The sequence below is a fragment of the Schistocerca gregaria genome, chromosome 7, assembly GCF_023897955.1.
Source record: "Schistocerca gregaria isolate iqSchGreg1 chromosome 7, iqSchGreg1.2, whole genome shotgun sequence".
In the NCBI taxonomy this organism is placed as follows: domain Eukaryota; kingdom Metazoa; phylum Arthropoda; class Insecta; order Orthoptera; family Acrididae; genus Schistocerca; species Schistocerca gregaria.
Genome location: NC_064926.1, coordinates 439,941,039 through 439,957,313, shown reverse-complemented (window position 1 = coordinate 439,957,313; position 16,275 = coordinate 439,941,039). Strand labels below are relative to the sequence as shown.

The 16,275-nt window shown below is 40.9% G+C and overlaps 1 protein-coding gene across 4 annotated transcripts in view; it reads left to right on the top strand.

Moving 5' to 3' along the window:
- The window catches only part of LOC126281645 (transmembrane protein 131), a 353,143-nt gene that overhangs the window by 124,995 nt on the left and 211,873 nt on the right, over positions 1 to 16,275 (top strand). For all 4 annotated transcript variants that reach the window (XM_049980780.1, XM_049980779.1, XM_049980778.1 and 1 more), the window contains exons 8-10: positions 4,141 to 4,304; positions 4,567 to 4,747; positions 4,906 to 5,014. In XM_049980780.1, coding sequence (XP_049836737.1) covers positions 4,141 to 4,304; positions 4,567 to 4,747; positions 4,906 to 5,014 — 454 coding nt within the window. The remainder of the gene's footprint in view (positions 1 to 4,140; positions 4,305 to 4,566; positions 4,748 to 4,905; positions 5,015 to 16,275) is intronic.

Genomic DNA, 16,275 nt, shown 5'->3' with positions numbered 1-16,275 from the left:
AGAAGAAAAGGTAGCCATATACAACCTGCAAAAAGATCAGGCCTGGTCATTCTTCCTGCACCCTAAGGCTTAACCACCATTGTTATGAGTCACAGTGAATATATAATGGAAGGCCTCCACCAACTGTTTGACTCCTCTACCTACAATCCCAGCCAGAGTGATTCCATGCTGGAAGTCCAACTTAACCTCTAGTCCCTACTGAAATCCATAGGCCTTTCCGAGAACCTCTCATCTGAGTCCAACTTAAACCTCACCCCAACAACAGTCTGCACACCCACTTTCTTCATGCTCTCCAAAATCCACAAGCCCAACAATCCTGGACATCCTGCTTATTGTGGCCCCACTGAAAGGATTTCAGCCATCATTCACCAACACCTGGAACCAGTTGCTTGAAATCTAGCCTCCCACATCAAAGATACCAGTCACTTCCTTCATTGACTCTCCACCATCACTACCCCTTTACCTCCTGGTTCTCTACTGCTCACTGTTGATGCCACTTCTCTATACACCAACATCCCTCGTGCCCATGGACTTACAGCAGTTGAACACTACCTTTCCTAATGTCCTTCAGACTCCAAACCCACTACCTCATTCTTCATTCACCCAACCAGCTTCATCTTAACGCATAGTTACTTCTCCTTTGAAAGGAAGGTGTACAGACAGATCTGGAGCACAGCCACAGACACCCACATGGCATCAGACTCACTAACCATCAAGAGTACCTGCATTTTGCCAGCTGCCATCCCTTTCAGACCAAAATCCCTTCCATACAGCCCAGACACCTGTGGATGCCATATCTGCAGCAATGAGAACCACATTGCCCAGTATGCTGAAGGCCTCACAAAGCCCTCTACAGACAGGCAGTACACACAGACCTAGTCCACAAACAGTTTCCCTGTGCCATATCCTCACACACACACACACACACACACACACACACACACACAGCTAATCCTCCCACTACCCCCAAGAATCAGCTGCAAAGGAGCATCCCTCTCATCATCCAGTATTACACTGGACTTGAACAGCTGAACTACATCCTTCTCCAGGGCTTTGATTATCTCTCATGGTGCTCTGAAATGAGGGACATCATACCCAAGATTCTGCTCACCCCTCCTAAAGTGGTGTTCCATTGTCCACCAACCTACACAACATTTTAGTCCATCCCTATGCTACTCCCACTCCTAACCTCTTAACACAGGGATCATATTCTTGTGGCAGGCAAAGGTGCAAGATCTGCTCAATCCACCCACCTAGCATCTCTTACTCCAGTCCTGTCATAGGCTTATCCTACCCTATCAGAGGCCGGGCCACCTATTAAAGCAGCCATGTCATATATCAACTCTGCTGCACAAACTGTGCAACACTTTACATTGGTATGACTACCAACCAGCTGTCCGCAGGATGAATGGCCACCACCTAACTGTTGTCAAGAACAAAGTTGACCACCTGATGGCACAACATGCAGCTGATCACAACATGCTCAATTTCAATGGCTGCTTGACAATCTGAGCCATGTGGACTCTTCCCTCCACCACCAGCTTCTCCAAACTGGCTGACGAGTGCTATCCATACAACACATCATCTGCTCCCATTATTATGCTAGCCTCAGTCTCAGGTAACCCATTGCCTCCCCCCCCCCCCCCCCCCCCCCTTTCTCCAACCAACCGTTTCTCCTTCCTTCATCCTGTCACCACCTCCCATTTAACATCCTCATGTCGCCTTCAGTAAGTGCCGCTTGCCATTAGCTGCTACAATCATACCTGCCACCCCTCTGCATTCGTAACTGGCAAACTGTCCACTTCCCTCAGCCATCTGCAGCTTGTCGTCTAGTAGCTAGTGTTGCTGCCTCTGGATCATGGGGTCCCAGCTTTGATTCCCAGCCAGGTTGGGGATTTTCTCTGCCCAGGGCTGGGTGTTGTCCTCATCATTTCATCATCATCATCATCATCATCCATGACAGTTGCTAGATTGGATTGAGTTAAAAATTGGACTGTGTAAAAATTGGGAATTTGTACGGGCACTGATGACCGCACAGTTGACCGCACAGTTGAGCGCCCACCAAACTAATCATCATCATCATCGTAATCATCATCATGAGCCACTAGCCACGCACTCCTAGTCCCTCCCTGCCTCCCACCTCCTTTCCAAATCCCCCTCTATTCTCCACACCCGATACTACCCACACCATAACCAACCCACCAGCCAAAAAATAGCATCGACACTGTTGGTCTAGCTGGCACCATGTAGGAGAGCATAGTTTGTGTGTGTGTGTGTGGGTGTGTGTGTGTGTGTGTGTGTGTGTGTGTGTGTATATATATGTGTGTTATTTTACTGTAGCTTGTCAAAGGATAACTCCTAAAGCTAACATGTTTCGTCTCATCTGTGCCTATTGACAACTCAATGCTCCTGCTTTATGGTGAGTGGTCTCCTGTAATCCTAAGGTATTTAGCTTCATTTCTTGTTTTAAATAAACTTAATATCTGTGAAAAACTTGTTATCATTTTTGGTGTTAAGTCTTTGACAGTATTGAGATGATTAGTTGCACAATATAATCTTTGTCACTATGAAATTTTTCCATCATATTGGATGTTCTGTGAAGTTTTGGAATTTAATCTCAATGATGTCGACATATTGCTATGATGTTTCGGCTGGCAAGTAATAAGCTGTCCTTAGGTGCATTTTGTGACTGGTTTTTAGTGGTATTCATCTCAATATTTATACAAAAAATTGGCTTTCTGGCACTTATGTATAGGTCTGGACTACATAGGTGTTCTGTCAGCTCTTGCTACTGGCATGATGCAGGCCGCATGAACCTACATGTATTATTCCATGCTTGTTCCCTGCTGAATGACATGCCAACAGAGGTGAAGCTTAATGGTTTAGTTAATCAGCATAATTTATGGTAGATGTGACGCAAAGCATATAATGCTGTCTTTGAGAATGGAATGAAGATTTGGTTGTGTTCTATGCTTTATCTGATTGAAAGGCGTCAAGCTTCATGAAAAATTTAATGATATCAGTAGCATATTTGTTAAGAAATTTTATGTGGTCATGTGCCCTTTCACATTAAGTGATAAAGAGTGTCCCCTCCTTTGAACCGTAATGTGATTATATTTAGTCACATGACTGAATTAGTTCACAATATCAGTGGGAGCTCTATTGGCTTTTTGAAGCTATACACGCCTCTAAGCATTACAACATTGTCACCAGGGGAGACATGAAAGTATGAATATGTGCTAATATAACAATGAAGAAAGTCTATTTTTGGCAATATAATGTGAGTGAATGGATAAAAAAATCTACTTTCCAAACAGCAGCAGGAGAACACAAATATAAAAAAAGGTTTAGTGTATGCCAGCTTTCAGAGCTATTTACTGCTTCTTCCAGCAGAAGGGTTGAAGGGGAAGGAAAAGGAGTGAACTCTATCCTTTTCGTAAACCTCTCCAGTCCTTTTCCTTCACCCTTCTCCCTTCCTCTTCAAGTCTTCTGCCAGAAAAAGGAGCATTGGCTCCAAAAGCTTGCATTTGTAAACCCTTTTTTTATATGTATGTTCTCCTGATGCCAATTGGTGAATAGATTTTGCGTCGCTTCAATTAAATTGAATATGTGCCAGTCAGTTCAATAGACCTAGTGTTTGTGTCGTGAATGGTGTCTGCTGAGCTATGTTAGAAACAGAAAGAGACTATTGATAATGGTTGCACAAGGTAAATGGGGAGAGTGATGCTGGAAGGTTTTCTTTTCCCCACCCTGCCTAGTAAAGAACTAGCTTTAAACCTGGCTGATGAGAATAGCTGTTGCAACTACTGGAGTGCTTATATGTATCGTGGCAGTTAGATGGCTCTGCTCTGGCAACGAGATTGTGGGTATTTGTGTAACAATCTTCTAGGTTCATGAATTCTCAGCCATAATTAAAATGTCTGCATTACAGCTGTGTACCATTAACTAAAGTTGTATTTCTTGTACCATTATTTTTTAGGATGTATACCTCTCTGCTTTATTTTACACCCCACTTGTACATTCTTAACATTCCCTTTTCTCCAGCCAAATATTGGCCTGCGTAGTGTTCATGTATGTACCATAAATTATTTGTAATTTAAACAGGCTACATCTTATTAACCTATTTTTGCTTTTTCCTAGATAACAGAGGTGTATAGCAGTGGTGGAGATTTCCATTTGGAACTCCCATCTGGAGAACTTGAGGGGCCAAAACATTTATGGGAGATTCCGCCATACCACACAAAAGCTGTCATAAGAATTCGATTTGTAGCAAGAGCAGAGAAAAATCATACAGCATATGTTAGGTTTGTTTCATTTCATCAAGACTTAATTTTGGATATATCTGTCCACATTTTTTATTGTCTTTTCATTTACTTATTTCATTCAAAGGAATTGTAGAGAATTGGTAATTTATCATAGCTTCCAAAATTTTGTATCGGAAGTTTTTGTCTTGGTATGTAGAACAGTCCTCCCACTATAGTCAAGTAGTAACATTTGAATAACCTAGCAGTCTTAAATTTACACTTTCTCATACTTTATTATAATAAATGTCATTAACTTCTTAAGGATAAAAGTGAATCAAACTGAGGATGTGTTAGTGGTGCCTCTAGATGTAGAAGTCATGCCACAAGCAGGACTTTATTCCCCTGATGATGTTATTGATTTTGGCATTGGGGGAAGCAAAGACAAACCAAAGAGAATACCTTTATATCTTTTCAATTCTGGAAAGAAGCTGATACGATTGCAAGTAAGTAAAGATGTTTTTATGTAATTGTAGTAATGTAGGTCAGTGTACTTACTGGCATAGTTTATTCATTCAGTGTTCTGAGCCATTATTATTTTTCATCATGCTTATTTTAATTTTAGAACAATGCTAGTGTGGTAAACAATTTTTTCTACTTTCAGAGTATAGCTACAACAATGCCTTCTAAAGCAGTAAAAATAGAATTTCAACCAATAAAGGTTTTACCTGATACTAAAATGCCAACCAAAGTTGCAGTACTAACATTTGATTGTAAGTATGAAATGATTTCGTTAAAATATTGATTTAATTGCTGTTTAATTTTGAAGACAAACTCCCCAGCAAAGGTGTGTATACTTCAGTGTAAGGTATCTCCAATAGCAGCACGAAACAAATTCAGAAGAAAATATACAGAGTTATTCAAAAAAATGTACCAAATTTACTTCATGTGCATTTCATGACAATATAAATGAGAAATGAACAGTTTACATACTGAAGGAAAGAGGAAGGTCCAGAGTTTGGTTTTGTTAACCACTAGTTGAATAAACAGCTACTAAGGAGGTGGCAGTTGTGTAAGCAACTGCTAGGGTACTTAAACTAATAGGCACTTGTGAGCAAGATGGCTATGATGCATAAGATCATTTGCATTCTTGAGTCCGCAAGAAGTGAGTTGGCAGTTACAGTGCAGCTGACCTTCCGTCTCCATTTGGCATTGAACCACCAACTGGGAAAAGCATAAGCCATTGAATTAAGCAATTTCAACAAACTAGATGTTTCTGCAAAGGAAAAAGTCCAGGCCAACCATGTGTATCAGAGGAAGACGTCAGATGAGTATAAGCTAGTTTTGTTCATAGTCAACATAAATTAAACAGTACAGTTAATATGGAACCAGTAATACCTCAGCCAACTGTATAGCGACTTTTGAGAAGGTTTTTGCTGTACAAGTCCTATTGCTTACAGCTTGTGTGGGCTCTCCTTGAGAATGACAAAGGACAGCTTATTGCATTTTGTGATGATATGCTGGAAACGATGGAGAATTATGCATCTATATGGTATTTAATTTTTAGTAATGAAGTGGAAAGGTGAATAATACAATGTTTGCATGTGGGGTCTGCAAAATCCCTGAACAACATTGCAGCATAAAGAGAAACTCGGCAAAGCCAAAAGTGATCTGTGCCTTATCACAGACAAAAATTTATGGCTTATTCTTTTTGTGGAAAATGCTATAAGTAGAATAGTATACCTGGATATGTTGGAACAATGGTTTTTTCCTCAACTTCATTTTCCAAAAGGATGGAGCTATGTCCCACTGGCACGGTGACGTCAGACAATTTTTCAACCCCTTCTATGCCAACGGGTAGGCCCATGGCAGATCATGACCACTGTCTACACCTTTTGCCACCAACATCTCTTGATCTCATGTCCTGAGAGTTTTTCTTGCAGGGTTCTGTTACAGGGCTGTTTACACCCCATCTCTACGACAACTCAGGTCGACATGCGGAACCATGTCATTGCTGTGGTGAGCTCCATAACACAAGATATGCTTTTGCACATGTGGGATGAGTTTGGCTACCACTTAGATGTTTGCTGATTGGCAAAGGGGAAACAAATTGACCTGTATTAAAAAGAATTGAGGAATTTCCTCCTTTCATTGATATGTAGATTGTTCATGTACAATTTATACTTCATAAAATACACATCATTTAAATTGGGTCCATCTGTTTCAGTAACCCTGTATAAAGTATAAATTCCACTTTTTCATGAGAAGAATGAAGGATAAGATTAAATTGCTTGTTGTATTTTGTAAGATTATATAAACATTTTCTCCTTGTTGCAAAGGTAGATGATTAATAATGGTAATTAGAATGGAGAAATGAATGATTTGAATGTAAATATAAGAAAATTTGTGAGGACCTGTATTCCGAAATAGCAGAACCAGTTGAATAGTTTTAAGGAGAAAAGTGATTTCATAAAGCAAGAAGAGGAGCTTAAGTAAAGTATATGCAATTAAAATATGAGGAAATCTCTGTAAAAGAGTAGAAATAAATTTTTCCCTCTTATGAAATGTACATATAATCTTAATCCAGTGTTCTGTTAAAAGATGAATTGAATGGGGCAACAAAGTTAACAGTAAAATGCTAGAACTAATTGGTCATGGGTAAACAGTAGACCTGGAAAAAAGAAAAATGAAGAAAATTTCTAATCACAAATTTGTGTTTTTCTTTTTTTCTCTTTATTATTATTATTATTATTATTATTATTATTATTGGTGAATTGTCCCCAGAAATGGAAGACGTTAAGCAAATAATTAAATCAATTTTTCTTTGCGTTCTTTTTGTCATTATTAATTAATCAATTTTTCTTTGCGTTCTTTTTGTCATTATTAATTATTATTACTGTTATTATATATTTCAGCCTTTGGTCATGTAAGTAGCATCATAGCCAATTTTACACTTATTGTCAAGTTGTCATCAGACGATTTAAACATGTTCTGTAGTAACTTGTCAAAGTTGATGATTTATTGTTTAATGTATTCAAACCATCTGATGGTGACTTGCTGGCCGCTGTGGCTGAGCGGTTCTAGGCGCTTCAGTCTGGAACCACGCGACTGCTACGGTCGCAGGTTCGAATCCTGCCTGAGGCATGGATGTGTGTGATGTCTGTGATGTCCTTAAGTTAGTTAATAAAATAGAAAGAAACTTCCACATGGGAAAAATATATTAAAAACAAAGATTCCAAGACTTACCAAGCGGGAAAGCGCCGGTAGACAGGCACAATAAAATAACACACAAACACACACACAAAACTTCTAGCTTTCGCAACCAACGGTTGCTTCTTCAGGAAAGAGGGAAGGAGAGGGAAAGACGAAAGGATGTGGGTTTTAAGGGAGAGGGTAAGGAGTCATTCCAGTCCCGGGAGCGGAAAGACTTTCCTTAGGGTGAAAAAAGGATAGGCATATACTCGCGCGCGCGGGCGCGCGCGCGCACACACACACACACACACACACACACACACACACACACACACACACACATATATCCATCCATACATATACAGACACAAGCAGACATATTTAAAGGCAAAGAGTTTGGGCAGAGATGTCATTCGAGGCGGAAGTGCAGAGGCAAAGATGATGTTGAATGACAGGTGAGGTATGAGTGGCGGCAACTTGAAATTAGCGGAGATTGAGGCCTGGTGGATAATGAGAAGAGAGGATATATTGAAGGGCAAGTTCCCAGCTCCGGAGTTTGGATAGGTTGGTGTTGGTGGGAAGTATCCAGATAACCCGGACGGTGTAACACTGTGCCAAGATGTGCTGGCCGTGCACCAAGGCATGTTTAGCCACAGGGTGATCCTCATTACCAACAAACACTGTCTGCCTGTGTCCATTCATGCAAATGGACAGTTTGTTGCTGGTCATTCACACATAGAAAGCGTCACAGTGTAGGCAGGTCAGTTGGTAAATCACGTGGGTGCTTTCACACGTGGCTCTGCCTGTGATCGTGTACACCTTTCGGGTTACAGGACTGGAGTAGGTGGTGGTGAGAGGGTGCACAGGACAGGTTTTACACCGGGGGCAGTTACAAGGGTAGGAGCCAGAGGCTAGGGAAGGTCCACATCAAACCCACCAAGCAGCAACAGTACCTCCATTATGACAGGTGCCACCCATTCCATATCAAACGGTCCCTTACCTACACCCTAGGCCTTCGTGGCAAACGAATCTGCTCCAGTCCTGAATCCCTGAACCATTACACCAACAACCTTAAAACAGCTTTCTCATCCCGCAACTACCCTCCCGACCTGGTACAGAAGCAAATAACCAGAGCCACTTCCTCATCCCCTCAAATCCAGAACCTCTCACAGAAGAACCCCAAAAGTGCCCCACTTGTGACAGGATACTTCCCGGGACTGGATCAGACTCAGAATGTGGCTCTCCAGCAGGGATACGACTTCCTAAAATCCTGCCCCGAAATGAGATCCATCCTTCATGAAATCCTCCCCTACCCTCTCTCTCCTACCCTTGTAATCGCCCCTGGTGTAAATCCTGTCATGTGCACCCTCCCACCACCACCTACTCCAGTCCTGTAACTCGGAAGGTGTACACGATCAAAGGCGGAGCCACGTGTGAAAGCACCCAAGTGATTTACCAACTGACCTGCCTACACTGTGAAGCTTTCTATGTGGGAATGACCAGCAGCAAACTGTCCATTCGCATGAATGGACACAGGCAGACAGTGTTTGTTGGTAATGAGGATCACCCTGTGACTAAACATGCCTTGGTGCATGGCCAGCACATCTTGGCACAGTGTTACACCGTCTGGATACTTCCCACTAACACCAACCTGTCAGAACTCCGGAGGTGGGAACTTATCCTGTAGTATATCCTCTCTTCTTGTTATCCACCAGGCCTCAATCTCTGCTAATTTCAAGTTGCCGCCACTCATACCTCACCTGTCTTTCAACATCATCTTTGCCTCTGCACTTCCGCCTTGACTGACATCTCTGCCCAAACTCTTTGCCTTTAAATATGTCTGCTTGTGTCTGTATATGTATGGATGAATATGTGTGTGTGTGCGCGAGTATATACCTATCCTTTTTTCCCCCTAAGGTAAGTCTTTCCGCTCCCGGGATTGGAATGACTCCTTACCCTCTCCCTTAAAACCCACATCCTTTCGTCTTTCCCTCTCCTTCCCTCTTTCCTGAAGAAGCAACCGTTGGTTGCGAAAGCTAGAAATTTTGTGTGTGTGTTTGTGTGTTATTTTATTGTGCCTGTCTACCGGCACTTTCCCGCTTGGTAAGTCTTGGAATCTTTGTCCTTAAGTTAGTTAGATTTACGTAGTTCTAAGTTCTAGGGGACTGATGACCTCAGATGTTAAGTCCCATAGTGCTCAGAGCCATTTGAACTAATTGATGGTGACTTAGTAATAACTCAGGTGAGTGAGCCTGAAACTGAAATATGCAATTAAAATATGACAAGACAGTCACTGTATTTCCCGTAGGCAGAATGCGTAGTCTGTGTACAAATATGACAGTTGGAAGTTCTTTAATCCTAGGATGTGGGTGAGAGTTGGGGAAACAAATTTAAAAAATAACCATAGGAAAAGTTCTTTAATTTGTTAATTTTTGAAAATAAAATGTAACTGGATAGATGAGTAATCTACTCACAAATTGGTGGCAGGAGAAGACAAACATATAAAGCTTAAGGAAATTTGCGAGCTTTCAGAGCCAGTGGCTCCTGATGCCACTTGGTGACTAGATTCTTTGATCTATCCAGTTACATTATATCTTTAATTTATTAGGGTATATTGTGGCTGTTCAATGCCAAAAGTGAAATTCTTCAGTAACTTAAGTAAAAATTATTATTTGTTACATGTATGCATGAGTAAGCATGCGCACACACGCACATGCACACAAAACACACACACACAAACACACACACACACACAATTCCGTTATCTATTGCAAGACTTTCAAAATCTGTCAAATTCAACTTTACTGCCTACCATTGTCCCAAAACTGACTCGCACTGGTTAATCATATTTTGTTTTGAAATACCAGTAGTAGTAATTCCCAGACAGATTCTATTCTTTACACTTCGTAAGAAGTGAGTTATTTTACCTGTTGCCTCACAGCTTATTGTGATATAGACTCCGGTGGTGCAGGTTCATGAGAATACGGAGCCCCACAGATATTTATGTTATGCTTGTCCACTTACCTGGTGTGATCACTCCCTGATGGGTGATTGTATCTTATATTCAGTAAAGGAGAGTACTGACTACTAAAGAGTATGACTACTAAAGAGTAAATCTTTTTGCTTATTTTGCATATTTCTTGCTTTAACCACCATCCCCCCTCTCCAAACCACACACACACACACACACACACACACACACACACACACACACACACACACACACACACACACACACACCTCATTCTTAAAACCCACACTAATCATCCTGATTGTTATTTAATTTTTGGTTTTTATGTAAGTATGTGCTTACACCTTTTAAAAAATCCAGCTAATGTAGCCGTGGGGCCCCTATAGTAATATATGGTAAGCATGTTCTTCAGCAATTGATTGCATTCTCGAGTTTCAAACATTGTAAGGAGGACCACAATTTGCTTTCATAAAAATGGTTTTCAGATTATCTACATGCTGCATTTAGCAATATTATGATCAATTTTATTGTAATCATTGCAAGGAGAGAATACCGTACAACATAGGTATGGCATTTTAGTGTTTAATGTGCGTTAATCACTAAAGCCAGTACAGGCAAAACACTTGGACATTTGTACAATAATGAAGAGCAATGGGCCCAATGATCATGTAGAAACTGTCCCAGCACTCATCTGCAGTGACATGGGTAAACCAGAGAGAAGCTAAATCATGATGTGCCAAATAGGGCTCAGAATCTTGCTCCTCATGAATAAAAAAAACAGTCCATTGTTTCATCACTTGATTAACAGCATCATATTCACGGACAGAGATTTTAAACATTTCCCTTGGTAGCACGGTAACTATTCTGTGTAATTGCTTGAGCTTAAAGAATGCATGACCATAAAGATGAGTAATATTTGGACATTATCAAATATGACTGGATTTTTTTCAGGAGTTGCAGGTGACTAACATTGAATTGTGGCAAGAGGTCAGTTCTGTTCAGTACTGGCAATGATAACTATAAGGAGTCATCAAAAAGTTTTTGTTCAAAGGCCGTACAATCCAGCATCAATATGCCAATTGGGCAAAATCATGATGAGTATTGAGGCAATCATCTCACTGATGCACCAGGGTGAAAGTACCCATTTGGTAAAACACCATGTCTTACTGCATGAAGAAATCTGTAACTGACTGTTGCATATCCTTGGCCGACAGGAATTGTCGAAAAAACTTCAAGGCCTTTTTTAAGGGACAGGAGTTGTGATAATTTCATGAGAAGAGATCAAGACTGTAAAGCGGTTGCTGAAGTGTCTCCCACATGAATTGGCATAACTTCTGCATTACAATTTTTGTGATATGGAGACATGCATTATTGTGAAGCAGCAGCATCCCTTGTTTCACTTTAATTACATACTATAATTTATCCAGCATTGTGCAGTACTGTTCCCCAGAGATGGGGTATTGGGTTCCTTGTAATCAATAAGCAGTGGACCCTAGCAATCAAAGAACAGGGGGAAGCATCACCTTTCCAGCGTATGGCTTGCTCTTGAAAGTCTCAGGACGAGATGATGACTGATGACACAACTGCAGTGTCATCCCTTTTGACTCCGGTTCTCAGTAGTGGCAACATCTTTTGTTGCCTGTTACAGTATTCTCATGGAACATGTTTTCTTCCAAACTGAAACGCAACAGATGCTTCATTCAAATAGCCATCTGGTTTGCTTTATGTTTGGTATTCAATGCTGGGGTATCCAATGGCTGCAGATTTTATGGTAGCCTAACTCCTGATGGTTAACATATTGCATGCCAATGAAGCTGATGTCAAGATCCTTTGGAGTGCATAAATGGTTATATGCTGGTCTGCCCTAATTGTATCCTCAACTGCCTGCCTTCTGTTGTCCATAATGGATGAGGCTGGCCTCCCAGATTGACCGGCATTTTGCGTCAAATTGCGACCAGTATGGTACATGGCACACCATTCTGCAATGGTTTTGACAGACTGTCTGACGGATGTTTACCTGTTTTAGTCCTTTGGCAGCCAAGAAAATAACAACAGTATGGTGGCCCTGTTTGGATGCATGTGATAATAATATCACCATTTTTCACATTTCCACGTTTAGGCACACACATCAGGAAGATGTGAATGCCACACTAATCCCTTGCCTATAAGTCGGTGCATATATATTTGCATCGGAGCCATGGTCTGTTACATATAGGTTGCAGCAACACCCTCAAACGAATACTGCTTATAACCCATCATAGCAATCACTTTAAGATGTTAGTAAGAAATGCAGAAACACTTGTCATGAAATCAGCCAGTTTACTAACACCAACTGTGGTGAAAGAAGTGATAATTCCCTTCTTCAGTGTTCAAAGCTGCAATGACAAATGTAACAGATAAATACATATTTTAATACCTTTTATGTGCATAAAACACGTTACTAGTATTATAATATAATTGGTAGATAAAAAATCATTTCAGCAAGCGGTGGTAGGAGATGACACGCATGAGTCAAGGAAATCGTAAGCTCTTGGAGCCAGTGGCTCTGCCTTGTGGCAAAAGGATTGAAGCGGAAGGAAGAGGGATGAACGAAAAGGATTTTCAAGGGTTAGGGAATGGGGAGTGTTGAGGAAAAGCTTCCCAGAACCCCTGATCAGGGGCACCTTACTGGAAGGATGAGAAGGAAAGACAGATTGTTGGGGACTGCGCTAGATGAGATTTGAAAACCTTGGAGCTTAAAGGTGAAAGATAAGGTAATAAGCAAGACAGAGACAGTACTAGTATTGACAGGCAATTGATACTGCTATGTTAAGGAATCTGAATCTCTCACAAAAACCATTTGTAGCAGCTCATTAAGATAATTCAGTGATATCTTGAGAAATATATTAAACAGATCAATAAAATTAGCCTTGCAAACAGGATAGACAAAATCTCATATGAAAACCAAAATAATAACTGGTACAGTTAAGACAACCTAGGAAGAAACAGACAAGTTAAAATTTCAATCTACATAGATCTACATTTAGGTAAATATCCATATTCTGCAAAACCACTGTGCAGTGCATGACTCAAGATACATCCTATTGTACCACATATTAGAGTTCTGCATGTCAGAACTCCAACACTCTGTGTTGAACTTGCATGGTTTTCTTATTTGTGGCCAAGGAAAACATTTCAGGCACACTGCCATGAAGAATTGACTAAAAAGGCTTCGGGGTGACATAAAGAGCGCCAATGAAACTAACCCTTTCCCTGGGGTGTTGGTACCTACATATTCATGATCAGAAATGGCAGTTTGCAGTGTGATGAGCAACACGAAGATGTTTCTGACGTGCTTTGACATTGTTGACACCCCAGATATTTCAGTGCTTCTCTAAGTATACTGTGGGGCTGCATCCCCATTGAAAGTGATTGACCCCTTTGTAGTGTTCGTATACAGGTTGAAAACACTAGGGACTGTTCAAAAATATTCAATGAAACTTCGACATGATCCAAAGCAGTAAAGAGTATTTAGGCTTTTTCATCCCTCCCATTTCCTTCCCTCCTGTGGCACATCATCACGTCGGAGTGCAACACTAACATGTGCAAAAATAAAAAAAATAAAAAAAACAGAGTGTCCCTCTAAGACCTCCCCTCCTCCCCCCCCTCCCCCCTCCAGTTTGGCAACATTCTTGCTGCTACCCACACAACTTTATTGTGCACAATACAAATATAACTGTAGGAACTTCAACACCAATGCAGCCTGGTGGCTACTCTCCCATCTGAGGGTTAGGCAACCCCCTCATCATCCTTGTGTGCAGTTTGCTTACCTTCAGATGATAGAGCAGCTGCCAGGCTGAACTGGTGTCAAAGTTTCTGATGGGTACATTTGTAACATTCCCAAAAAAGTTGCATCTGTGGCACTGAGGGTGTTACCAAACTGGTGGTTCTTAGAGAAACACTTTGCCATTTTATTCATTCACAAGTCAATTTTGCTCTTCGGCATGATCAAGTTACAAGAGGACAGAAAACAGATGTTTTGAAAAACCATAAGTACCCTCTACTGCTGTAGATCACATTCAAATTTTGTCAGATAGTTTTGGACCAATCCTTAACCGAGAGAAAGGGCTGAAATGTCAAAGGGCATCAGTAGTGTCAAAGCATGTAAAGACCATCTTCCTGCTGCTCCTTACACTGCAAATCGTCATTTTTGACTGTGAAATGTGTGTGATTCAATGCCCCAGGGAAAGGGGTTGTTTTATTGACACCTTAATGCCACTCCCTGAGGCACTTCCATGTCGATTCTGAGCGACGATGTGTCTGAATTGTTTTTCTGGGCCACCCGTAAGAAAACTGTGTGAGTTCAATGCTGAGTGTCACGGTTCTGACTTTCATTGTAGAGAAATCAAATGAAGGGTTGAAATGGGGCAAAGAGGGGTTGTGACAACTTCCTCATCATGTGACATATCCATGATGGTGTTGGGCAGAACTGTGGGGAAATTTGGTGCTGATGTGACATCACTAATTCACTTTACAGCTCACATGAACTTCTGAGCTGTGGCATTTTTTTCACATTTTTGACACTTTGCTGTTTGAAGTGTCGCTGAACCCAAGGGCGATGCCACAGGGAGCCCCGCTTCTGCTCTATTGCAGAGGGAGGTTTTAAGCACTTTTGAGAGAAATTTAATTTCAAATTTATGTGTCGCATTTGGAGATAATTATGTGGTTTTAAAAAGGTGATCCTTTAATTTTGTTGCACTCTGTAGGTAACTGTATTATTTGAATAAAGTGTGAGGCTGCTCTAAATATTGCCTATTAGATCCTTAATATATAACATGACCAGTAGGGATTCCAACATGTTTCCATGACGCGTACTGACAATTACTTTTACATCTGTCAATGACATTCTGTCCAAGGTAACACACTGCCTATTCCCTACAAAATAATCATCAGTCCAGTGGCAAATCGTGTTTGGTATGTTTAGTAATAAGTGTTGGTGTGATACTGAGTCAATGCTTTATGGAAGTCAAGAAATTCCGCATCTGCCCGATTACATAGATCCATGAGTATCAGAATTTGATGTGAGAAAATATTGAGTTGGATTTCAAATTACCCTCGTTTCTAGAACATGTGCTGTTTGGGATGGAGGAAAACATTGTGTTCAAGATATCTCACTTTGGAATATGTTCTCAGATTATATAACAGATAGATGAGAAAGGTATGGATGATACTTTCGCAGACCACCTCTGCTGACATTCTTGTAGATAGGTGTGACTTTTGCGTTCTTTCAGCAACTGGGCAGAGTTTTTTTTAGCAGGATCTGCAGTGTGTTATGGTTGATGGAGGGGCTAACACAGCTACAAATTCTGTATAGACTCATCAGGACCTGGAGCATTGTTCTATTTTAGCAATTTCAGCTATTTCTCAACTTCACTGACACTAATATCTACATCATTCATCAATATAGTGCTGAGGGAATTAAGCTGACTCAGTACTTCTGTATCTTACTTTTTGTAGGAACATTAAGAGTATATAGTTCATCATTTCTGCTTCTGCTTTGCGACTGTCTGTTTCTTTTACCTTATCATCTATGACTATCAACACGTGCTGTGCCAACAGTTTCAATGTCTTCTCCACGAGCATCTTTGTAAATAGAGAGACTACATCCAGGCTGACTGAAATGTTGTTTGGACCAACTAGATCTCACCATGATACCTGACAGCAATTCAACCTTGCTGATTCACCCATGCAATTTCACGAAGAGGTGTTCTTGTGATCAACATAATCCATGCCCACAACATTAGCGATTCTCCTCGACATTGCTCTCTTTCCATAATGTTTGGGTCCCAAAATCATGTTCCACGTTCCCTCCAGAAGCGCTTGCTTCAAGAA